The 27346-nt window shown below is 40.5% G+C and overlaps 1 protein-coding gene across 1 annotated transcript; it reads right to left on the bottom strand.

The window, feature by feature from the left end:
* Positions 1 to 546: 546 nt before the first annotated feature.
* On the bottom strand, positions 547 to 27346 carry LOC137794655 (ankyrin repeat domain-containing protein 13C-like). The gene is made up of 13 exons (XM_068591578.1): positions 26681 to 27346; positions 24478 to 24519; positions 18974 to 19078; positions 12456 to 12541; positions 11260 to 11305; positions 10336 to 10402; positions 8800 to 8944; positions 8081 to 8212; positions 6973 to 7134; positions 3941 to 4020; positions 3335 to 3433; positions 2800 to 2900; positions 547 to 2680 (listed from the first exon to the last, which is right to left on the bottom strand). Exons 1-13 carry the CDS (start codon positions 27057 to 27059, stop codon positions 2550 to 2552), a joined length of 1575 nt encoding a protein of 524 aa, XP_068447679.1. The 5' UTR covers positions 27060 to 27346; the 3' UTR covers positions 547 to 2549.

Genomic DNA, 27346 nt, shown 5'->3' with positions numbered 1-27346 from the left:
TGGCTTAATTTTGAATTTTTGAGCAGGCATCGCCTCGGGCTTCTGTGCGTAATTCTCAGGCTCTGTGCGTCTGTTGATTACGCACCAGTGTCACCTGGATGGCCCTTGGATGGCCGTGTGCCATACATTTAAACTGGGGTTTGCAGCCCTCATTCTCTCCTTGGAACCCAGCATAGTGAGTGCCCTCCGCGATGGGCACCCGGAGCTGGAGCGAGTGACCCTGCACCACTACAGAGCTTCGCCTCTCTCAAAGCCCGCCATTCCTATGGCTACCACACTACGCACTGATGGCGTGGGTGAGCCACCGGCCCCGGAGCCAGAGGTCGAGGACTGTGACCCCGAGAGGTGTGCTCAGGTGCGGCAGGAGAACTCAAGCCCTGCCCACAGCTCAAGGACAAATAAATACTATTTAAATTACCTGTTTGTGACCTTTTATTAGAATACAATGACATTTCCTGTGATCTTTTTTCATATCTTTTCAGCATATAAAAAAGGGTTAAATCAGTAGTACTAAATCATGGCAGTAAAACGCACAATTCCAGACTGTCAGATCTGTGGAATTTTTATTTTTAGTACATTTTATATGAAAATAGTTTTGCAGACTTACACAACAGTCTTTGCTGTACAACAAACATGTAGACACATGATACATTTCCTAACTAAACATGGAAAATGAAAGCAGCTGAAAACAGGAAGGAGCGAACAGGAAGGAGCGTGATATAAAATGTGATATATGTCAGTAAAGAGGCACACTCCCAGTTCTGTTGACTGCACTTGCCTACGGAGGAATGTATAAAATGAAATGTACTATGTTTGGTTATACTGAATAAGGCCAATCAAAGTTAAAAAAAAAATTAAAAAAAAGAAGCCAATTGATCTGATAAGACTGAACAACCACATCAATGTAGACCTTCCTTTTAAAACTCCAGATGCAGGCAATCCAACAAACAAACATGAGCACAACACCTGTAGGTATTGACATAAATAAGTCCTTGAACCGTAGCAGCAGCATTAAACAAATAACTTCCAGCCAACACCTGGACTTCGTTTCCAAAGGAACCCTGATGCTTTGTGCTTCTCACCATGTGACGGTGACTGTTTGTGAATCACACCTGGAGGAGGTTCATGAGGTTTATCAGATATAGTCGGAAGGGAAATAACGACAGAAGACCTTTTTTCTTCTTTAAAACATGACAAGTATTTACAGAAATAGCAACTGCCACCACACCCAAAAAAATCCACAAACTTTCAATTAACTTGTGACGCTACATACAAAAAGGACGTTTTAAAATCACCAACACAAAGAATAATAAAAGACAAAAGGTTCATAAAACGTGTATTTACATGCTGCACAATGAAAAGCTTGGTTCTTGTTATGATGTAAAAATGGCATGAATGTTGAACTCACTCATTCTCATTCATTCCCAAATATGTACTCACTATACAACCCATAGTTAACTTATTTTAGCATGATTGTACATAGTTTACAAAGGTGTAGTAAGAAACAAAAGGCTTCGACATTATTACTTACACCAAACTAAGAGAAGAATTTGTGGTACCATTAAAAAACTGCAGCATTTCTAGCGTTGCATCAAATAAACGATAAGATTTTAAAATGCAGAATCAAAGGTGTATCACACAATAAGTGTTCATGAACTCAACTGAATGTAAAGCGGCTGTCGTGGACCTTATTGGTGCCCAAAAGTTCAGTGGTGCAACTCCATGCCCATTAAAATCAATGTCAGGCACACGCAAACACAAATTTTGCAAAAAGTGATTTTGAGGGCTTTTGTCTACAAAAGACACTACTTCACTTAACATTTTCCCAAACATGATTTTCACTGTTGTAAATTTAAAGTGGCATTACATCTTTTGGGACCATTTCTAAAGAATTGAGTGTAAAAAAAAAAAAAGAGTAGAGATTGTATTATCCTACACACCTGTCTAACAGGTGGGAATTAGATTATATACAAGTTTGTCAAATTTTCAAAGTTGACTTTAGCAGGAAAAGCGTCCTAAAAAGTATTTTTGGTGGAATTCCTCTCCCATATCTCACACAGTGCTTTACTACAGGTCAGTTCAACACATTCCCTTTATAAACAATACTTACATACTTCAATACATCGTATCAACCGATTGTCTGTCTTCTGCTTATACCCCATATACAAAAAAACACAACTGCTCTGCTGTCACTAACTTCAATGCCCTCTCACTGATGAGACTTTCAGACCCTCACCTCCAAGTTAGTTGCATTTCTTGCCTCGGCTGCTGGATTAAACCGAATCGGAAGGTGAGAGTAGAAACCTGCAACATTGACCTTTCGACCTCTCTGCCACAGTGAGCCTCCATCAGCTCTGTTAACGCCATTTTATTCCCGTGTGTCAAACTCTGGTTGCCGTGTTGCTGCTTGTGTTCAGGGTGTGGTGGGCAATAGAAATCCATGAACTGTCATGGAACAATTACCGCTATTTATTTTACCTTTTGTCATTGGAAAAGTATGTTTTGTAGCATAATGTTCCCTTGTTTGTTTCCTGTTCCAGTGTATGAGGTTAAAGGTCAGGGAAGCGGCTAGGGTCTTCTTTATAGTCGTTGGGTATGGTAAAAATGGACTGATCAAACTCATCGTAACGAAACTCCTGAAACGTCACGGTGGCTGTGATTGTAGGAAAGACGGGGATGTCTGTAGGGAGCAGACATGAGCAGAATTATAATTTTATGTTTATAATCAAATGGAAAAAAAGTCCCATTTAAATCTATCCATCTTTAGACAGCATGTTTATTGGTATTACATCTACTTACCCAGTTTGACAGGAAAGCCTGGAGGGAGCTTCATCTGAATAAACTCCCTGAGTTTATTAAAGTGCTTGAAAGGTGCGATCACCTCCAGAACATTCAATAACCTGATGGAGACAACACATGTTTACCAACAAGACACTCCCAAGAATTTAATTTATAGCTGAAAAAATACAATTTATAAAAGGGACATTTTACTGGTGATCATTTACAAGTTCTTAGATTATTTGCATATTTTGTTAGATTTATCAGTTTATCATTGTTTATTTCAGTATTGAATTTAACAGAGTATTGAATTCAATTCATTTAACCTCATTTGTAGCTTATCAACCATTTGAAGCCCACAGGACAGGACTGTAACATGTTACTGGTACACAAACAATCCGTAATTAGAACAACAAAACAAAAACAAGATTTGTAAATATAATGGAAATAATTTGCCATTATTAGGGATTTCTCTTTTTATCACCACAGAAAACAAGATGGGGGTCTGTCTGCGTTTTAATAAAAGTCAGGATACTCATTTAAAGTGAAGACTCACGATTCGATGCCCAGAGGGAAGTCTTGACTCATGGCTATTGTTGCTTTGAAGTTTTTCTTGCTCTCTTTGCAGACCAGCTCTCTTCCCAGATGAGGAGCTCTGAGCAGAGAGAGAAATTAAAACCTGTCAGAATATAACTTCATGAAAAAGAGCTTACAGCTCGTCACTATGCAGAAATCTCTCATATGTATTTTTTTGCCAATATTAAAAACGGATGCACAAGTTCTGAACTGTACAGGTATTTTCATGGAACTCCTTTTCGTCCCTCGTGTTCTTTGTTCTGAACAGTAAGTAAACGTCATCAGTCAGAGGAAACAACCGGCCTTGAAGTGTACAGTTCAATATCCTGTGAATCTTAGATGTTTGCACAAAGATTTCTGAAAAACGGGTGTGAGAGGAGAGCACCGTCCACAATATGAATGGGAACAACATACATTATGTAACAATGACATTGCAGAAATATATTTGCTAAAGAAATGTGATTGATCGTAAATCTAACTTTCCCTTCTTTTAGAGAGGAAAAATAAAATAAAAGGTTGAGTCACAGATACAATATGTCAAATAATATAATATTCCTGAATAGTCTGGTGTCTCCTAAAAACCTACTTTCCACTGTCAGCAGAAATGTATTCTTCCCAGGAAACAGTGTTGGGTGAAGGAGCCGTTAAAGATTGCCTCCTCGCCGGCTGAAGAGCAGAGAGAAAACAAGAACAAGACGTTAACGGCAGATCTATAGACTAAACTACTGCAGGGTCAAACACAAAAGAATACCAAAACAGAGATTAAAATTCCTGCATCCGGTCGATGTTTTTTTCTTGTTTCAATGGGCTGTTAGTGAAATATGCAGCTGCCAAATTCTGCTGAACAGCAAATCTGACAAAAGTCACACGAGGGCCTCAGTTAAGTGAAATCTCTTAAATATTATTTAAACACTTTTTGTGTGCAATGATTTGTTTCCGCAGAGCGATGACGCACACGCACAGCACAGGCCACTAGAGGGCGTCAGTGCATTACTCAACCCGTGAACCTGTTTGCTATTTTCAGCCTAACACCAGTAACTGAATTACTATCATTTAGTCCCCCACTAAACACCTGATACCTGAGACGTTACACTATTTCACAGAGTGCAGTCTAATCTAGTTTTGTACGCATTGCCCTTATTTCTTGACCTTCAGTGTTCCTGTTCTCAAGCCTTTTTGTACTCACACTCTACAGACTCAACAGATACAGCATCTGCAAACAGTAAGAAAGAACATCCTCTCACACTGTAGTTGGCTCGACTTACAGCCAAGATGAATATTGTCATTTTGTCAATATTGTCAAGATGAATAATAATCATTTCTGTGTTTACTTTTTTTGTCACCGTTTACTTTCTTTTTTGGTTTACTCTCTTCTTTTTGAAGTGCACTAATAAAACATCTAAAAGCAAACACACAATTCGGAGGACAAACGACACGACAAACAGAACACACACAATAAAAAAGTCAAACCATTGCTGTAACGACGACATAAACACACTCGTAATGTGATTAGAATCAGTATTAAAAGATCATAATCTAACAAGGATAACTATATAAGCCAAAGGATGCTGTGCACGAGGATACGGGCAGGTTATCAGTCAATCAAAAGCAGGGCTGTTTTTTTCTCGCCTTAATGGAAGATTTGCCTCAAGTGAATTAAAAACATGATTGGTTGTGCAAAAATACTTCCATTAATCATTCTAAATACTGTGCTCTGTGAGGAGTGGACATTCCTCCTCATATCAAGTAATTGAAGGAACGTGATTTGAACTTGGCCTTCCTAAATAAACTGAAAGAGTTTGGCCGTCCTGTTCTTACTGATCCTAAATTAGAACTCATCTCATGATCATTGATTTACTGCTAAAATGAATGTTCACACCGGCTGACCTCTCTTTTGTGAGCAGTAAATAAGGCCTTGAACAGAATAATGTGGATCAATGTGGATGATGAGACACCTGACTGTACCAAGAGTCAGCTGTGTGTCGCGTGAATACAAACGACGTATCGATTTCTTCGTTGCCACCTACACATCACAGATGTTTTGCCGTCTTAACCGTGGGCTGCGGCCTTGCAAAGTGCTCGCTCGATCTGTGTGTCACAGCTCTGGTGTGTTGTTGTGATGAAGACAGGGTACACACAGCCTGTCGAAGTCTGATCTGCCGGTATGCCGGGCCCACCCCTCCATTATTCCATTGCACAGGGGGTTTAAGCCCTTATCCATGTGATCCTTCACTGCTGTAAACACTGCTACGTCACCAGAGCTCATATTTTCCCCTCTCACAGACTTTTCAAGTATCATTTTCCGTTAAGGTGGAAGGAGAAACTATTTTCACATTGATACCAAGACATTACAGACATTTGTACTTTAAACATGAGTGGGCATGGATTTAAATGAGTGTTAATACACTGACAGACAACAGAGGACCCTGTGACGAGACAAAGCCCAGCACAGAACAAGGGGAGTAGACAAAACAACCAGTTAAAAAGGCACCCATTGAGTGTTGAGAGGCTTTGACTTTGCGACTGGCTTTATGGTCAGTGTAAAGACAAGAGCTTGCTAAGCAAACTCTAGAACGTACTATAGTGCGGGGAGGGTGGTTGGTAGAGTCATCCGTGTGAATGTGAAGGTGCAGCTCTGTAGCAGCTATGTGGCTGTGCTGGGACTCAGGTCCATGCATACTGGATGGGAAGGCAGTGAGGGGTCGAGGGTAGATTTTCATTTTGTTTTCATGTCAAAAACAAATAAAACATGAAAGAAACAACAGCACGACAGGAATGTTTCAATAAACCATGCAAAGTTGATTGACAGGTTGTGGCGGGATCTCATGCCGTTTTTACAAGATTTATGTTTGTACAGTTACAGTAGTGAGAACTGTGAGGTTCATTCTGTCTGAGACTCGAGTCCTACCCCAAGGTTCCAGCGGGACAGGACAGTTTCAGGACTGGACTGTTGGTTACGCTGCAGGTGCAAGTAAACAGCATGTTTATGAACAGAGCAACGCTCCACTTGGTTTACCTCGCACTGAGTCAGAGTTACTTTAAATGTGCACCTTTCCTCAAAGTATACAGCTGCTCTCAACCCATTCTTCTATAATTTACCCAGTTTAAAACTCTAAGACTTGATTCTTTTTGATGACAAAGATCCTCAATTTCTGTGACTATCTGTTGAAGACTATCTGTTGAAGACTATCTGTTGAAGACTATCTGTTGAAGACTATCTGTTGAAGACTATCTGTTGAAGACTATCTGTTGAAGACTATCTGTTGAAGACTATCTGTTGAAGCGCAAATAGGCAAACAGCAAAGAGGCTTTTAGTTTTTCTGGTGTAACCAGTTTTGAAAGATATTAGTCAGTGCAGGAGTCAGAAAATATTCGGCGGCTTTTTTTAATAATGTCAGGGTGGATGTTAGTCATTGGATCCTGTGTAACAGGTTACCAACATGCGGGTTTCCAGTAACAACATTTGTGATGTGATGCCTAATGGGGCACTATAAACCCATTCTACAAATCATGGGTGAAGATCGGGGGGCGTTGTGGACTGGGGTTGTATGTTTGATGCTCCGCTTTCTCCATCACACTCCTGAATTAACAATCAGTCATATTAGAAGCCCCACTCACCTCAAAGTTTTGCTCTATGAGATTCCCTCCTTTGCTCAGGCTCTCCATGATGGCTTTGTTCCTCAAGATGTCCTCCTCGCTCAGATGCTCTCGTCGCTTCCTGGACTCCAGCACCAGGCCGTTCACAGAGTAAAAGTCTGCCAGGAAGTTTCCCACGCGCTCCTGGAGGTAAAGGAAACCGTTAGATAAGTCCCCCCGCCGCTTCACCAATTTCCCTTTCAAACATGTCAAGAGGACGGAAAGCTATAGCCTCATAACTCATCCACCTCCTTCGTGCACCCTGCCCTGCCTGTGTTGTTGTTCAAATCTGAGTGCATCACCTGTGGTTCCTTCCTTAGGTTATCATTGTTTTATTTACGGTCTTTGCTGCCTGCTATGGGAGATGGGAGCGCGGGAAATATGATCAGAAAAGTGGACGGACTCTACGTATGAGTAGCAGAGAGTTCTGAAACTAAAGTCATGATCTGACAGAGGAATGCTTTTGGGCTGAGTCAGCAAGAAGACACAGAGAAGCAATTAGTACAGGTCAGGCTAATAACAAATGATGGTGGCCTAGTGGTTTACCTATGAAGATGGAAAGAAAAGTAAAGTCAGATTCTGTCCAGACCAGTCAAACTATTGCTCATGTATCTGCTGTATTTACTTTGCCCGCATTATTGCTTTCAAAGTTGAGTAAATGAAAAAAGTGAGAGTACGGGGTCAATGTTTTTCTTTCTGTTGATTTGTTTAATTTAGCATATACAGCACACTGTCAGAGCACTTTCCAGACCAGACTTAATATTTAAGGCTTTTTCATTTATTCATGTTTTTCAGGTCAAACATGTTGTTAGGGTTCAACAGTCTGGGTTCCTATTGAGCTGAAAACCATCATTTCTTGGAACCGATGTTACATATAATCTGTAATATACGTTCTGATATTTATCTGTGTAGCTTCCATTTCCTGCCTGATACAGAGAATTGTAGAAATTTCAAACTTTCTGTCTGGGTCAAGCTCGTATAAATTCCAGAAATTACACATCCAGGTGAAACCCTGTGACCCACAGCTGACATTGGAGACACAAAGTGATATCATGATAAGAAGAAGTGCAAAACAACAATAGGAACAGACCGTCTTGTCCTCTCGGAACAGCCAGCCGGTCTGTGCCCTGGAGAAGGTGATGGACTTGGTGGAGAGCGTTGCGGAGTACACGTCGCTGCTCATCAGTATGTCCACTTCCTCCTCTGTCTCCATCTCGGATTCCTGAAAATACAGGACAGTGTCAGGAAACTAAAGAGGCATCCAAGTGCTAGTCAGATTCAGCCAAACAAAGTTGAAAATATGTAAGAGTACTGTAATTTACTAAAAAGATTAATGATCATTGGGATAGACCTTTTTGATTTAATTTTCATATGACCTTCAGAACAAACTACACATTTACACCTCACCACAAAAAAATGTATTAGATAAGTAAAAATGCCAGTACGCTGTTCTTTATAAACAAAGGTCTGGTGATGTGGTAAAGCTAAAATGATTAAACGATTAGTACATTTACAGAAAATGTATCCGCAACCAGTTTGACAATCAATTCATCCATAGAATAGTGTTCCAATCAAAAACAGCTTTTTAAATGCGTCACTTTGGTGACTGCAAAAGCATCAGTACACCACACAACAACACTTCAAAACACCCTAATTATCTTTCTCAACTGTACGTTGGAACCAAACAACATATTTTATCTCGACAAAATTATGAAACAAGAGAATATTTGGCGGGTTAAGTCAATAATGTTGCCGGCCTAAATATGGGTTGTTATGAACACTGCAATCTTCAGCATGCGTCACACACACCTCATGGTGTATCCGCTGGAAGACTTTCTGTTCGTTGTCCAGCACAACAAAAGACTCAGAGGGGATGGCGTTTCCGTTGAAGATGAAACTGAGGTCCCCGCGTTGACACTTCATGTCTGTGAAGTCTATCAGGGTGGTGTCCAATCTACATTCAACGACACACACATATTCACAAAGGAAGAGCAGGTTTAGTGTGGGAACTTTAGACACATGAAAGAAGAACACAGACAAACAACCAGAGGATGACTGTAAAAGAGCTGCGCCGAGTTTAACTTTGGACACCACTGAGACATCAGCAAACAGAGTGTCAAAACTGTGAGTGAAAAAGAACAACCTGTGATGTCACACCTTCGCTCTGAGAGTTTAGAGACAATATGTATGGTAATCGTTACCACGGGAGACCATGCAGCACATTACAAGAATCTTTCTTTGCACTAAAAGTGGGTAGTCGTAGAATGAGACAGCAAAGAGAATAGCTGATAGGCTTTTGAAGGCGAGGCACAAAGTGGTAGGTGCTCTGTGTAGGTATGGCAGGCATCTCTCTCTCTCTCTCTCTCTCTCTCTCTCTCTCTCTCTCTCCCCCCCTCTCTCTCTCTCTCTCCCTCTCTCCCCCTCTCCCCCTCTCCCCCTCTCCCCCTCTCTCTCTCTCTCTCTCTCTCTCTCTCTCTCTCTCTCTCTCTTTCTCTCTCTCTCTCTCTCTCTCTCTGATATTAAGAGGGCATTTTGAATAACAAAAATTAGATAGCAAGGAGCCGTTTCAGAGAACAATGACACGCTCCAGCATTAAGATACTCAACACACTCTTATGAGCTGACTTGATTCTTCAAATGGAAGAAGTTGATATGTTGTGATATGCAAATACAGAAGCATGTGCACGAGCTAAATAAAGGGCTGCCAGGGTTTGTCTACGATATGACCGAGTTATAAAAATGGAACTCAAGTGTTGATGTGCTGAACCTCCGGGCTGTTGAACACTGCTTGGTGTTAGATTTCTGCCCACAGGACCATGAAACACAACATGGAGGATTCCTGCGGTGGATAACTTGTTGTGAATTTGTGTCAGCTTCTCCTTTGACTATGACGAACTTCTAGGCAGCACTTCCCCGTCACGCTCCTTCTATGAGACCTCTAACATCCATTGAAAACCCACAGAAGTAAAAGATTTGTGTGCAGAAGCATCACCGTTTAGTTTCCTTATACTGCTGGGCACTGGTTTCCTAATCTAGTTAACCAAATTCAATTGAGGGGAGAAAACGGGGAGGTAGAGAGAAAGAAGAGAGGGGAAATAGGGAGAGGCTGTCATGAGCAGATGAAAGATGAAGCAGTAAGACTTAAAATTAATTTAAAAAAAACCTTGATAACAGGGCGTCTCAAAAGAAATTACTGTTTAATTAAATATGGGTTCCATATGTTAAGGATTGTATTCATTTTGTCTCAAGACCACAAAACATAACCTTGTTACCAAGCAGCTATTGAGCTGTCTTTCTTTGTCTTCAAACATCACACAAATGCAATACATATTTTGACAGGACTTGCCTGATGTTGAGGCCCTGCTTATAGATCTTACATGCATCTGAAGGTAGGATTCTGGAGAGCAAAGGCACTGCAACATGAAAAGAAACAGTAAGGACACGTGAAACAACGTCTACATTTAGAAATCTCACTCAATAACAAAGACCGTCATCCTCCTCAAAGCCTTAGTAGCATAAAGCTTGATAAACTAGACAGCTGTATGGCCTGTAGCTAAATATCGTATTACTCCTTGAAGTAACTGAAAGACAGACACTTTCCTTGATGCTCCTCATTGTGCAAAAGGCCAGAGGTGCAATGAAGGACAACACTGAAAAAGCCAAGTGACTGTCTCAGACCTGTGAGACTGTTGGTTTAAACCAGATGCTTCTCTTAGCACATACATCCGAATCTCTCGTGCAAATCATTTACTTTATACAAGAAATTCCATTACAAATAGTGTGTTATGCAACTAGTTTACATTGAGTTAACAACATGCAGGCATTACATAATCTTGTCCACCTTGTCAATAATTCACACTGACACAGTGGGTACACAGAATTTAGTCCTGGCTCACACTCTGAGGCCCGACTTGTGCCGACTAAACGAATGTTGCTATTCCAGGTCCCAAATATACATTTAGTCCCTCTGTACATTTCACCTGCTTTCTCTCACAGATTATCAGGTCAATGTGTAAATGCTGTGCAGCTGGAGGCCCAATTCTGCATCTGGTATAAGTAGATAGTCCTGATATAATCATAAAAGGAGGAATATTACATTAGAAGATGGTTTGTCCATTCACGTCATGGAAGGGAAGTCATTTTTGGCTCATGCCCCTTGCGGCACAGATTAAAACTCACTAACAGACAGACATTGGGAGATTCCATCACATTTTCCTGTCACTACACGCTTACGCTTTTGTAAGACAGCGGTCGGTGTTGCTTTACTCACCCCAGCTTTGGAAGTCCCAGTGAAGCTCCAAGTAAAAGTCTCCAAGCTGGAAGTGAAGACAAGTACATATCAGTCACAAGTTAAACTTCAGCCTGATATTAAAGATGAAAGATGGAACATAAAAAACACATTTACTCTGGACAAAAACAAGTAAATAGACTTCACAATTGTACACGATTTTTTCTGACATCGTCATGGTGACATTAGTATTTACAACATTTCAAGCCTTTACTATCTCTCACACTCAACCCTTTACTCTGTGATGTAAATGACTCCCTGAGGGCTCAGGGTTTGACGGTTTGAGGGTTTAGGGCGGACATTAGGATCGGGCTTTTATGTCCAGCCATAACAAACCACGCCTGACACAACTCAATAAAGCCTTATTATTATTCTGTAAGGTACGGAGACAGATCTAAATCTCATCACCACCACTATTGGTCTCAATCTGCCATTCGGTGATGATGTCAGGCTGGTGGGAAATCATCACCTTAAAGAGTTATATAATCTTTGAGAGGCGATGATGACGCAGAAAAACATCATCTCTGGCTCATAATAGGAAGGATCCCATCCTGTCAAACACAGGCTGTTATACAACTGGTAAGGACATACAAATCTGGTTTTCACATTAAGACTGAAGCTTATATAGTTTAATTGTAAGAAAAAACTCACTGGGATTTAGGTAGATTGGACTCGTATTCGCCCACCTGTTCACTTGCGACCTGTTCACTTGCGACCTGTTCACTTGCTACCTCTCTTGTGAGGGTGGAGTTGCTGCAAAGCTGACCTGGTAGCTAAACTAGACAAGTATACATACATTTTCTACTTCGTAACTTCAAGTTATTCAGCAACAGTAAAACAGAAAGGCTAATTTTTAGGTTGCTATGAAAAGCTTATGTCTTGCTGTACAAGATGAAATTCACACAGTGTGCGTGAACATGGACATCATACCAGACAGACACCAAAACATTGGTGTTAAACACGGTGGTAAACACAATGTTTAACACAATGTGAAAGAATGACAATGTTTAACACCACGTCTAAAGTCTGGCTAGTTAACAGTGTGTGTATGTATGTGGCTCCTGGTTTTGCTTTGTTGAGACTACGAGCAAGTCAAGATGAAAAAGAAAAACTAGAAGGGAAGCAGATTGAAAAGTTTAAAACCCAGCATCCAGACATCAGGAGTAAAGCCCACTTACTTCCTTTAGGGCTGTCAGCAGCTTGGGTCTCTTGTCCTCCACAGTCTCCCTGGACTGTTGCTTCAGCTTCCTCAACAGCGCTGTGACTGGAAGACAAAAAGGGGGAAAAAAAGCAAAAAGAAGTATGAGTGAGACCAAAAGCCATATTTGTCAGCACAGAAAATGTAAAAAGACGTGTATTGGAGAAATGGGTTTGTTCTCATAACGGCTGACTGTGAATCACTTTAGCTTTTATGGAATTCATTCCAGCCTCTTCGCTTGGTCCAAGAACATTTATTCACTAAATTCAAAAACTAATTTCTACACCATATTGCTCTTGTTTTGGCATCCTTATTTGCATGACATGCTAGACAGCTTCTCCTTAATCATGATTAGTTGACGGAGGAAAGGAAATAGCATGTATATATAACGTAAAGTTCATATCACAAAGACTAAAACCAATTTGAAGATGGCAGAATGAATGCTGTCCTAATGTCGCAGTGTTAAGAAAAGTGAAGGTTTATGCTTGCATGAATCTACTGTGAGTCACCACCATTATCTTAGGAGTTGTCTCGTTATGCATATCCTGTCAACAATGTGACATGCTTAAGGCAAACATCAGCAGTTTACAGTTAACGATGGCTTTCGGCTTAGAGATTCGCTGACTTCCCGGGGCCAGATGGTACACTCTCAGCAGCAGCGGGCCAATCCCTGCACACTGCCTGCAGGGATCAAAACGTTTCCAGGAAGGGCAATAAAGGGCAACGGCAACAAGCCCGGTGGGTATGGAGCTTCCTCCAAATGAGTTGCACCTTTAACCAACAAGACAACCTGGAGGAGAGACATTCTCACATTAACAAACACTCACAGCCCTTTAGCCCTCTGGCTGTACTGTGTTCTTTATGCAAAAGAGAACAGGACTAAAAGGAAATGATCCACACCCAACTTGCAAACATAAACGTCATTTACCGTTTGTGGTGACATAATGAAGCAAGGAGGTGAATAAATAAACAAATTGTGACACCTAAACATTTTAATAAGACTAAAAGCAATAATGGACATATGGCATTAACATCAGGTTGAAATAAGTTATGTGCTTCTTGTGCTGATCAAAATACACTTACAAGTCATACATATTGTCTTATTGATAACCTAAGAAGGCAGTGCCGAGGACTTGATGGTCAAACACGGCCAAACAAGAGTACAGGGCAGGCATGCAATACAGACACATGCACACACGCACACCCACACACAAACCCACTAATACTTATGACGACACACATGCCAATTGACACAGACACAAGTGCAGGACGATCTCCCGCTGTCTAATGAGGGTGGACTTGGTCGGGATGGGGCTCCTCCTGAGCCTCGCTGCCTCTCAGCAGGACAAGCAACAAAAAAAAGTACAATCTCACCATCTGCTTACTGACAAGTGAAGCCAACAAAGGCCGACAAACCAATGCCCTAAACCCTAAACCAAACAGACTCTCCACACTGGAGTTAATTCACTGAGATACTGATTGGGGCGCTTAACTGACTTTAATTAGACGAGTGATCTCAATAACTTCACCTCCACACATGAATGAAAAGAGACAGAGTCAAGACTCTTTCTATTTATATCACCATAAACTGCAACTACTTAACAATTAGGACATGGATTTAACTGGACAACTGATGCTGGCAAGTCTCCAACTATCTGAGAACAGTCAATATTGACTCAGGTATGCTGGAGACACTGTGCAGGCAGGCAGCAAACAGTCCAATATGAATCAAGTTAAAAATACCTAAACGTACTAAAGCATTGCCAATATATTTGACAAGGAATCTGAAAAGACTCAAAACGGCCATATTAACTGGAGATAACACACAGACAGGCGGATAAGAGGAGGATCTCTTAATATTTGATTAAATCCCTACGTTGCTTTATTAGGAAAGAAAACATTATTTACTTCAGCATGCGGGATATTTGATATTTAGTTTTAATATTATTTTGATAGAAGAGTTTATGCTTTTTAAATGTGACATGACTTGATACTAGATTACGTTACATTACATTTCATTTAGCTGACGCTTTTATCCAAAGCGACTTACATTTTTGCTCTATACACCGTAGACACAGCAACGGGGAACAATTAGGGGTTGAGTGTCTTGCTCAAGGACACAACGACATGGACTCGCGGAGCCGGGGTTCTAACCACCGATCCTCTGATTGAAAGACGGGCATGCTAACCACTGAGCCACAGTCGCCCCATAGATACTACACCTGTAAAGATAATCTAGTACAGTTTAGTCACCAACATACAATATATTTACAATATTACAAATCTTTCAAACGTTGGGTGTTTACTCCTTAAGTTAGCTGTGAAAGTGGACTAACTGATACTGATACGACCTTGGCCAGGGTGGTGGTGGTGGTAAGAATCCTGGCTCACCTGGCCTAACCCAAATGTTCTTCCGGAAAGAAAAAAAAAAGTCATACTCCCCCTGGTCTTTAAGAGACAATTAGTTTAACTACAAATCACAGCTGGGAAAAGGACAAACACTTCCTGTTTGTTGCTGTCAATCAGATACATCTGGTGGTGTTGATACCACAACAGGATGATAATGATGACAATATGAAGACACAAATTCCATCAATCTTTATCATGTAATCTTATAATTTAACAATTTAGTCCAAGGGTCTTTAAATGAAGCTACAATGAGAAACACAAGGAAAGAAACAATAAAAACAAGCAAGAGGTTCCACGTCTAATAAACACCAACACAAGTGTGGCAGCCTTCAAATGAACTTCTGATACAGAAAACCCAGCTGTGAGAGAGGAAGGACAGAAATAGCTTTTATTGAACGATAAAACTATTTCTGAGTAACGTTTTGCCTCCTTGTTGAAAAGATAAAACCGTAAGTGACAAATACATGAAATAACAAACAAATGCGGGTTGACAAATGGAAATGAGTCACAAACGTTAGTTAAAAATAACACCGCTAGAGCACCAAGTTAGGATTAGTTTTTAATCAATCACACTAATAAACTGACTTGCTATGCAGAAACTAGACCTCGATAAATGTAATTATGTTACATTTTCCAGTTTTCCATTTTGTCAGTTTTCAGAAGTGTCCAAACCAAAACATATGCCTTCCTGTAAACAAAGCTCTCAGGTCTCCACCTCCCTCACACATGGCTGACACACACTTAACTGCTCGGCTGGGCTCTGCTAGTGAGTAAGCTAGTGAGGAACTCAACATTTAATACACTTTATAACAGTCAGGTTCCAACAGCATCTTTCTCCCTTAATGTAATTGTGGCAGCCAGGTGAAATAATTTATGTGGAAGGCCGAGTGGGACTGTTTTGACCGACATTAAAGAACAGAAAGAGTTTAGGAGGTTTAAAGGACAACAACAACAGTAGCCCTCTGTGGCAGAGTCCCTATTGTCAGCTGAATCAGGTAATAGGCAGACTGATCTTGAGTACCTGTCTGCTTTAGAGGTCGAGCCTGTGCTTATCTCCTGATCTCTTACAGCGCTCTGGCCTACAAACTCTTCTCCATGGCTCTCATCCAGGAAGAGCAGGTACAAGTCTGGGTGAAATTGCTCTTTCCCTGAATGTCCCAGAGGTCTTTGAGTCACTCCTAATTTGATACCTCGCCTGGTGCAGATATTTGCTTTATGGTGTCCAGTAGCAAAGTTTCCCTGACAATGAAAACAATAACTTCTACTGTTAGAAAAGAGAGCGCGTGCGGGGCATTCAGACCAAAGACTGCCCTGCGTTAAAATGATTCAGGTGGCTGCGTAAGGGTCTTGAAGTCTGATCCTGGAAGTCCAGTTTGAGCAAGGTAAGGAGCTGCTTTTTTCACAACCACATAGTTTCAATCTCTTTCTTATTTCACATTTGCTGATGAAGACCGTGAGATGAGTTTGAAACCCTTTTAAAAAAGCTAGGAAGTGGATGTTGAGATGAGATCCTTTTGTCACACATACTGATCCCACAGTAAACAATGAACTTCCATACTTCTTACTTAAAAATAAATACCCTACTCTTGATATGAGACTTAAGTGCATTAGTTTTTAGTTATTAAGCGCTTTGAATTTTTTTCATAATACAACCACTTTCCCAAAATCTCATCTACTACATAACTTCAGTCAGAGACTTTATGTTTTTCAACAATATTCTGACACAATTGGCAAACATGCAAGTTAAACACAATATATGTCATGTAGCTCCATGGCATTTGTGTCTGCACAAGCTAGACAAGGTGAGGATCTGTCGAAAGTAAAGTCAAATAGTGCTACTGAGTTCATGAAAGGCTTCAGTCAGTAGAGACACTTGTAAACCTGTTACGCTAAGGTAAGTGGCATTAGGGAGTTAGAGGATGCTGTCAAAGAAGACACTTTAGTCTGCTCAATGCTGGTGCCAAGTGGCAGCGCTAATTATCCCCAACTATTGCATGCTGGTGGACTTAAAAATCTTCTTGAGAAAATTGGACATATGCATTCTGTCTTTGAGCTCTATAGTCATATTGCTTTCATATGCAGAATCTGTAGGCACGAGGCCGCGAGGCGGAAGCGCTGTGGTTTGTAGTCCGAGTGGTATTGACTTTTCACGTTATAGCAGGCTGTGGTTGAATGGTTCATGTAGAGAGTAATTTCCAGAAACAAGTCATCGACTATCGAATGACGATCATTAAGCTTTTCTTATTAAACAATGAGCTTTCAGCAAAAAATTAAGTCTTGGCTTGGATGTATGCCAGCAACCCTTGAGCCCCAATATAATGTTGTCACATCAATGTTGAGCCAGTTATCTGCAGGTATAAGGACTGGGTATTTATGATACCACTACGTGTACAAAAAAATAACACACAATTTATGAAGGATCCTATAACTGCAAAACAAAAACATTGACCATTGACCCTACCCGTTCACCTGCTCAGGTATTTAACCCTTTATCGTTCAAGTAACCACATATGGTCACTTCCACACCCTGTACATATGACGTCTTTCCCGCGGCTCAGTAAATCCAAGAAACACATGGTCTTCACCCAGTCAATCAGCAAAGAAAACTCTACGTCAAACCACCCGTCTTTGTGGAATTTGACCAATAAGAAGAGACCTGGAGCGCAGCAAACTTTCTCTTTTTTCTGGCTCCCCGAAGAGACGGTTGTGGAGTTTCCAGTCATGGATCAAACAACTAAACTAACCATGGTAAGTTGCTGAAACTCACACATGTTATGCTTGAATAGATGCACTAAGTGATTACATGACCTTATAACAGTTATTTTATTGCCTGTGTTTATTTTTTTAGGATATGACTGCTCGTCTTTTTTATGGCGAGAGGAGGCAGACTGTTTTCGTGCCAGCCAACCCTGCCAACAGTGATGATGTTGAAGATGAAGACGACGATGCGGCAGACCCTGACTTTGTACTGATCACCCGCGACGAGAACATCAACTGTATATTGTGTGCAATTGCTGCTATAATCCTGTAATTTCCCCACTGCGGGACTGATAAAGGATTATCTTAATTTATTTCTTGCATTTTTAAATATATATTTTGTTTCCACTAAACCATATATGGTAATTTGGTGGATGATTATTTTCAACCTAAAATATATATATATATATATATATATATATATATATATATATATATATATATATATATATTAAATGTCACAACAGTAAAGGAGTATTATGATGTCATCCAATAGCAATCTAGGGTTAACATTTTAAATTTCAAGGTATTTCAATGAGTGACCTATATGAAAGAACTGCGGGTGTTTTCCCCATTTCTTTGGCCTGTTTAATAATAAGATTAATCTTGATGTTCCAATCCCACTTTCTTTGACCAACTCAGTCTAGCTGTAGTTTTGTAGCAATCGTGTTGTCATTCAGTTTAACACATATTTAGATCCTCATCACTGCAACAGAGCTCCACCACACAGAACAAAACCTCAGGCCTCCCTGTTACCATGACAAAAGTATCAAGAGCTTGAAATAGATAGTGAACAAAACACACCAGTCACATAAAAGTAGGCTTTGAGATATAGGAAAAACTATACAGTCTTAAAAGGTCCTTGTTACAAATAAACATGTATCAGATTTAAGTAAAAAAATTTAACTTTAAAATATTCAAAACATTTTTTAATTACAGTTTGAGGAACAATGAACTGTGGCTGAAAACATGGGATAGACAGGGGCTTGAGCATAGTCATCCTATGAGGGGAGAGAGAGACATCTAATGAATTGCCTTTCATCGAAGCACAAAAGCCAGAGGGCCTTGAGGAATGTTCCCTCGCTCTCTGAGGGACAAAGTAGGCAGACCCCCGCATCATGGCCGGTAGTGCAGGCGGTGCCAGGGACTGTTGATCGGATCTATTCTCACCACATCACTGTTTTGTTTTTACACTGGAAACCCTAAACTGAAACTTTATTGAAGCCACATTAAGCAGGCACATTTTAGTAAATATGCCTAGTGATCAACATCAACTCAGTACAGGGTTTCAGTTTATTGCAAGCGATGCCTCTCAGTCAGTCGGATACTTACTCATTTGTCGATCTCCGTAGCTGATGGCCTCAGCGAGGGGGCTCCATCCCTGAGCGTTTTTCACCTTCACTGGTGCATTGTGGGCCAGCAGCAGGTGGGCACACTCTATAAAAGGAACAGGAAGACAGTCAATTGAGTAGATAATTACATGCATCATAAAAACTCTCTTTAAATGAGAAGTTCATTAAGTCATAATTAAGACAACAGTATGGAAATAAAAGACCAGCAGCAAAAACAACTCAAGGATGGAAAAGAAATCTTGGTAGGTGCTCCAATATTAAAAGTCATTTTTTTGGTCTTAAAATCCCTGGACTATATCAACAGCCAATGTGCGTGTGTGCGTGCACATCTGCAAATCTGTACAAGATGGTTCTCCTACAAAGAGGTAAGCAGTAAAACAACATCATAAATGGATTTATTTCTCTGACCACCAAATAAAACCCTGGCTGCAGCTTTCTGATAAACAGGTGGCGCTGGAGACACGTTTAATCTGGGTAATAAAGAGAGAGGTGAAGTATAACCAAATTCCTCTGAAGTGACAGTTGAAGTAAGCATTAAAGGAGTCTCAGAGACAACTGACCAGGATATTTATTTTTTTGTCACAGAAGAAAAGTGGTGTGATGTTAAGCAAAAAGGATTGCTCTTCAAGGCCAAACACCAATGGGTAAACAAGCTTTAATGACTTTCCTCATTTTACTTTCTGGCGTTCTCCTGATGCTACTCATCCAAAACGGATGAATACAAACTGTCAAGACAGAGAAGAAGTATGTGTTCAACTTTAAATGTGCGTAGGACAAACAAAATCGATCCTCAAACTAACTTAAGTTTAGATGGACCCAACATCCCACAATTCTCATTACTTTTCATCATTTAATTAATAATCAAGGACCAAGAAACACATTTTAACGCCAGGCCAACACTGCACTCAGCTCTAATTTTGTGTCCAGCTCATATTCACAAGATGAACCAACTGAAAAAGAATATCAAGACACTTCTACTACTTTACTTTTTCCCTTAGTGCTCCTTGCTCCTGCATAAATGCTAACATGCTTCTGTTTATTTTGATCACATTTGTTAAATTTTTTTGTTTCATCAAAAATGTAACCGCTCACTTTGCAGTATATGTTATTTAAAGATTGTCTGTCTGCTGAAAAATATGCAATACAAGCTGAAGATGTTTCCTGTAGAGTCACATCAACGATAAAAAACATAATCCTGGTTTCATAAACTGTGTGTATGATTGACATGTCAGCTGACCCATTAACCAAAGAGCCATATGGGATCAACAGTTACACAATACTCTGCATCCAACTTTCAAATCTATACTACTAAAACATGTGGAAGGATTCTCAGGACTAAAATGACAAACATCCGTCCCCCTGGAGCTGTGCTTGAATTCCAATAATGGGAAATCAGCCAAAGAGCTTCATCACTCTTTCAATGGGAAGATCAGCAGGAAGTGCAGCGTAAAATCCCTTCACTCCCTGGGCAGCCTGTCAACAAACTACAGCAAGCCAAAAATGAAGCCTGTTGTTCCGGCTCAGCTGTCAGTTTTGTCGTGACATCATTCATTATATTGTTGGCGTCTGTACGACACTGTCTCAGTGCCGGGCAGAAGCTGTCACAGTCACAGGCATGTGAACACAGGCAAACTGCTAACCGTCTGAGTGGATATGTTGGGCTCTCACTTGATGGGGCGGTATTATTATCGCTATTAGACTGGCCTTTTCAACAATCATTTGTGCTGACAACAGCCCCATAGGAGCTCTCAATACAAGCCTTTTTTCACTGCAAACCTTTGAGCCAACCCTATTAGTCTTGTATACAAATTCAACTGCCCTCATGTTCAGACTTGTTTCTCCGCTTAACATCAGGATGGAAACTATTAAAAAAAACCTTCCTCAAGTGGTGTATTCACAGAGCCAATCTGGTGCGTAGAACTAGAAATAATAACTTCTGCCTTTTGAGAAGAGTGCGTAACAAAAATAGTAGCAACACTGTCACAGTCTTGAAAATCACATCACCCCTCTGATCTACATACTCAATGTTTTATTAAAAACAAAGAGGCCATGGTCTCATGCATTCTTTATGAAAGAGAGGAATACATTTTTAAACTCTTCCCAATTAGAAATATTATCCACACAACAAAGATGAATGTGGCTATCTCAAGAGTGTAGTTACAGGAGATGTGTGTTGTGACAGTCCCTAAAGCACTTCTTGGTAGTCTACTTTCTTTACAGAAGCCATTATCAGCAATACAGTTGCTCAATGTACAACTTCCTACCATGTGGAAGCGAGGCAAAAAAATCAAAATGAATAAAGACAGGCTGACATGGAGTTCACACTAGGGGAGCAGCTGAGGTTCAAGGACTTTGCTCATGACTAGTCTGAATTTGTTTCCTTATGAAATTTCTGCCCGACCCTATTCCATGTCATCTGCATGTTAAGCTCTGACTTTTGCCCTAATCCAAGGCTCAGCACTTCAGAGAGATCAAATATCATTGACCATCCTGCATGCTTTAATTAAATAAAGATGCTGCAGTGGCACCAGAAAGGGCGGATGTAACTGTAGAGCGCCTTGCATCAGCAAACAAAAAAACTCTGTCTTTATGCATTTGTTTGATCTGTAGCCTGGCCTGGCAGTGGAGCAGCTGATTATAGAGGTCTATGTTGAGAAATACAGGCGGCCATGTGCATGAGCATTTGCTTTCCGATATAAGCACAGTATTCCCTTCAGCCTTTGACCTATATATATCACTCTGCTAAAACCAATGATTGTGTAATAATTATGGGTACATTTAGCATACGTTATATAAGCATAAAGACAACAGCTGGGCCATGTGTCCTGAGCTGCTAACCTGCTAGCATCAGGTCTGGCTTCAGACTTCCAGGTACTCAGAGTAGCCTGTCTGGCTTTAAGGATTAACCAACATAGATTTTATTTTTTTTGTATGATTGAAATCACAATAATGTATGGACACGTGGGTTAAAACATTTGTTTGACATGCTTAAATGTGTTCAATGTTTGTTATACTGATTAACATTGTTATATCTAGATAAGGCGAGAGTAAAAAAGTGATTTGATCTGTAATGCAGTTGTGAAAGTATTGAAAGGACGTATCCTTGTGGGTTTCTAGGTTTAATTCCATGTGAAGCAGCTGTATGAAGGTCAAGATACATACGGTACAACTCTAACAGAGGAATGAGGGAGACAGAGCATGTTTGAGAAATAAAGTGCTAATCTATTGCTTCACTACGTGCAGTGGCTACGGATGGAGCACTTGACAAAAGGCTCTGTTAGCTGTTAAAACCCCCACCATCACCACCCCTACGGATCCAGGCTGAGTACGTCTATGAAATGGCTTTTTTGCTCACTTCCTCCCCATCGATCACACACTCAGTGACCGAATCAAACCGCAGTTCAACAATCCCGTTGTTGCAGTCTCTTTAATGTTTCATTGTTTGCATTGCAAATTATCCCAAACCAATGTTATTATGAATGTACATAATGAAACTCTAATCTCCTCTCCTGATTTAACAAGATGCTCTTTTTTTGTAATGACCTGATACAATGTGCTTTCGTGCCGTTTCAGAAGAAGACTAGCCCCGCCAGAGGGGCTGTTTGGCTCTAAACACTCTCTAGGTTGTTATCTCTGAAACCAATTTAAAATATCTAGTGATTGTATCTTTGTGGGCAAGGGAACAGATGTCACAACCCCTGGACAAAAGGAAAACATGTTTGGTCCTTTCAGGGTGACACGACAGGAAACAGACTTTAGGAAAAAATCATGTTTATCTTATACCTCTGACCGCGGTGTCAAAACAAAACTCGGTGTGAAATACAGTAATAAGTGGACTGCAAGTTTCAATTTACAGCAAGTTTCTTTGCAGAGAATGCTTTCGGGACAAAAATAATGATTTAGAAAGTGACCTGAAGAAAAGAGTATAAATTGAAGACAAAAATCCATCGTTATTTGTTCGTTCATTCATTTGTCATTTATTCTGGAGGTGTTACATTTTAATTATTTGTTTTGTCTGTTTCAATTAACAATGAGACGAATCACAGAAAAATTAAACGATTGACAGAACATTAAAAAAGGCAATTATTTATATAACTACATTTTAAGCCAAAAATGCCCCCCCAAAAATGTATTTATGTGTAATGTTGTAGAGTGTTGGTCAGACAAAACTAAACTTTCAAAGATGTCAGCTTAGGCTGTGAGATACGCACCACTGTCCTTTCTAGTCTGGTAAATAATAAACACACGCACCACGCCGTACACAAAGAGAGCCTTGTCCTCGCCATCCCAACACACCAGCCACACCCAGACTATGATCTCATGCTGTAGCATTCAGGATGTCTGGTCTGAGCCTCCCTGGAGGACTGGCAAGCAACTCAGGCAGATAGGCAACCTCATTAGCACACTACATTCCATAGTGTCCCATCCGCTACTACACTTCAGCAGTCCACTGTCTGGATTAGCAATAGGCAGTGTCAGGGCCTTCACTTCGTCAACAGGGATTGAACTTGAATTTGAAATGAATCCAAAAGCCATGCTCCAATGACAGACACTAAACAAATGGAAATGTGCGGAGCATGTAACCCTATGCTTGAAATCTACACCGAGAACCTGCTGCAGAAGAGGGGAGATTAATTTTTCAATACCATGTTCTGAAGTCTCTTTGCATTGCATACATATTTTATGGACATGCTTTCAGTCCAACCTGTGCAATTCAGCTAAGAACAAAATCATGTACAGATTCCTACAGAGCCTTGTTGCATCATGAGATATTCATCTTCTACTCCCAACTAGTTGTTATTCTAGAGTGTGTTACAAAAACACTCAACTAGTTACACTTTTCTAATTTTTCCTAATCCTACTGGGACAATACACATAGCTGTAGCATTTGTGTGAAATGTCCTTTGTAAGAGCTTTATCACAACTGATTTAAACTAATAATGGAGTAAACTTTTCATGACAAGATACACGATCAGAAAATGAATAATAGCTCATGAAGCAAATACTATGGAAGTTAAATATCACATGTCTCAACTCAACTAACAACTCCAATTGCAGGGCACAAACTAAAGTCTGAGTCAGCGGTGAAACATCAATCAGAACAAGAGACTTCAACAACTGAGAGGATCCTATTTATTACAGCATCATCATTTTCCAATCCACACTGAATAAATATGTTCTTTCGATTTCATTTATTAATAAAAGAAAAAGGCAATAAGAAAAAAAAGAGAAAACAGTTTTTTTTTCAGTATTTTGTTCTTGAACAGGCAATGATACACAAACTGGGGCGGGATTTGTGTGCTGATCTGTGACAGATGGTCTAAGATCAAGGTGCTTAGCCAGACAAATGCACACACAAAAGGCGAGAAAACCAACTGAAACACACAAACGGAAACAAAAAAAAACAGCAAAGAGATTCAATTAGAAAGTAGCAGAAAGACAAAACATAAACCACATGGAGGTGCAGCTTTAAACATTGCTCACCTTTGTTCCCCATCATAACGGCGAGATGCAATGGTGTGTTTCCTGAAGTAGAGAAGAAAAAAAATGAATCTGTCAGCTGCTTTTGGTAATCAGAATGACAAAGGACTGTGCCTTTATGTCTGGTGAATGAGTAGGCAAAGTCCACAAAATTCTGCATGATATGGTAAGTATATTGAGCGTTCCCTCCCGTGACAACCAATATTATATTATGTATTAACCTACTGTACCCCCAAAATATGCTGCATTTTGATTCCGAGTAAAGCTACAATACAGCACTTCCGATTTTTTCACCCCACAGAAAAATGTGTTATTAACCACTGAGTCATAATAGAATGAATTAAAAGAAAAAGTATATTTAAAAAAAGGTTTTTGAATCATGCTAAAGGCTTTGAAACTATGCCCAATCGTGGTCGATTAATGTACAGCTACAGTGTACGACATGTTGGTCATCTTTTGCAGGGCGCTAAAGCACATGCTCAATAGGCAGAGCATGCACTCCAGAACCTTAAGTCGCCTGAACCGCTGATGCCATGTGCTCTAGTTTACACAGTGTTAGGGTTCATGCTAAGGATGACTCCTGTACTTCATTGAGACATAATTTCGGGCCTGAACAAAATCCTTAACCCAAGTCAGGTGTGGAGAAGCACAGTTTTTCCCCCTCAGGATATGAAATATGCCTCGTAAGCATGGGAGAACCCTTGAAGGGGAAGCCAAACGGCCCAGTCAGCTCCTTCAGGCTTCTTTTCCAGGGAGAGAGAGTGGTGGGCAATCATCCAGAGAAAAGAGGGCCTGCCTAGAAGCCCTGACGTACATAAAAATCTAAGCTGGGAGTCAGCTAGCAGTTACACTCCATAAACAGAGACGCCAAGATTTCAATGAAGGTGAATGGACTTAAATTTGTATTGGCAATGCGGCTTTCCAAAATACTAGTTGCTCTAATCCAGATCATGTCAACAGTTTTCATTGGCGGTATTTCTCCGACAGAATGTTTAAAAAATGTAGTATAGACTGTCAAGTCAATTAATCTATTTCATCAATTTCAAGTATACAATTGTTTAAACTCGTTAATTGAGCAAAACTACCAAAAATGACTGTTCCAGCTTCCTCAAGGTGACAATGTTCTTATTTTTACTGTTAATATCACTAAAAATGTAATATCCTAAATTGTGTTGAATGGACAAGTAAAAACATATTTTTCATGTTTCTATTATTTGATATTTTGGAGACACAGATTATTAGAAACATGTGTCTGATTAATCAATAATAAAATAATGGTTGAAGCCTATTAAACTGGACAACTAAATGGTAATGGTACAGTAAGTGAGAGGAAGGTCTTTTGTGATGTGGATGAATTGATCAATCAATAAGCACCTCATTAGAACCATTAGATCTGTGTGCATGTTGGACTAATTGTTAATAAAGCTCTATGTCTTCATTCGTAAACATGCTGACTGATGCTAATGACATAATGTGACAGTGGAAGATAAACTCATGTGTTTATGTGTAAACACACAAACAGCTACCAATGAACCCTACCAACCTTAAAGAAGACGGGCAAAACCTTGTACCAAAACAGGCTCAAGTTGCAAAACAACACCAGAGGCAAATAATTGCCCCATCTGACACCTTGTTGTTTTACAATGTCAGATCTTTGATTTGAAGACAGACCACATTCCTGGGCTGACACTGAGCACAAGTACAGGCCATCTTTTGTCTCAGCACGTGAACCGGAACAACACAACCGTGTCCTTTTGTTAGATCAGCTAGGGCTTCTGTCGAAATGGTGGTGTTATCTGAACCGACTTTGCCCTGCAGAATAGGTGCTATCAGTCTGTAAGGTCCTGCAAATAAACCATAAATACATACAATTGCTGTGGACCAACTTCTAAAGAGCTTTTATTAAAGCTGGCTTATCTGTGTCTAGCTCTGATTAATAATGTATTTCAGTGTTCTAGGGTAAGAGTAGGCATTGAAGCAAAGCAATCATTAATACATACTTCACTGTTCTGTTGATTTAAGGGCATTGAGGTGGTCAAAATATTCCTAATTTTGGCCTTGCCGGGGAGAAGCCTCGCCTACTCGGTACCGGTGGCCTGTTAGCTCACTATAACAGAGCCTCGCTGGACCTAAAAACTGCTGGATCGTGATCAGTGCTGGGGTCCTGCGTGTAGGGTCTAAGAGATGAGCAGCTTGGTCGACTCACCGTGGAGATCTTTCTGGGCGATATTCTGCGTCCGTATGAGTGAGGACAAGCGTCGGACGTCTCCTTTGAACACACATTCATGCACCGGGAAGTCCTGCCCGGTTCGGATAATGGGGTTTTTGTTGTTGTCATCGATAACATCCGATGTTGACAGTGTGTTGGTGTTCGCATTGATCTGCGACTGTTGGTTCTGCTGCTGCTGAGTGGATGAAGACTTGATTAACTTGTGATTGCTGAAGATTTTACTCGCCCTGCTCTTGTTGTTCGTCTTGGAGGCGGTGAAAGTCCCAGTGGCAGCCTCCTCGTCCGGCTCTAGTAAATCCTCGTCCTTGCTCGGCCTGTGGTCTTTGCGCAGGGAGCGGATCTTCTCTCCGGTCATTTTCTAAACAGTTATGGTAGCAGAGGGTGTCGTCGCTGACGATGACCCTCCCGCGGGCGAACTGATGCGATTCGCCAGTTGGAAGTCCTCACGTAAACACGCTGGAAACTGCACAACATGTAAAACACACACGTAATCCTCAAGCGAACAGGGAGCCTGAAGACGAACAAGTAGCGACTTCCTATCACTGGCTTACTGTGAAAACAAACACTTCACCGCCCTCCTATTTTTTCAAACTACCGTTGGTTGCTGCACAACATAAGCGGCTCCAGTTAACTAGTACGAAG

Source organism: Clinocottus analis, unplaced genomic scaffold, assembly GCF_023055335.1.
Source record: "Clinocottus analis isolate CAN_PGR_092001 unplaced genomic scaffold, fCliAna1.0.p SCAF_25, whole genome shotgun sequence".
Classification (NCBI taxonomy): domain Eukaryota; kingdom Metazoa; phylum Chordata; class Actinopteri; order Perciformes; family Cottidae; genus Clinocottus; species Clinocottus analis.
Note: the sequence above shows the minus strand (reverse complement) of the source record. Positions and strands in the feature narration are given on the sequence as shown.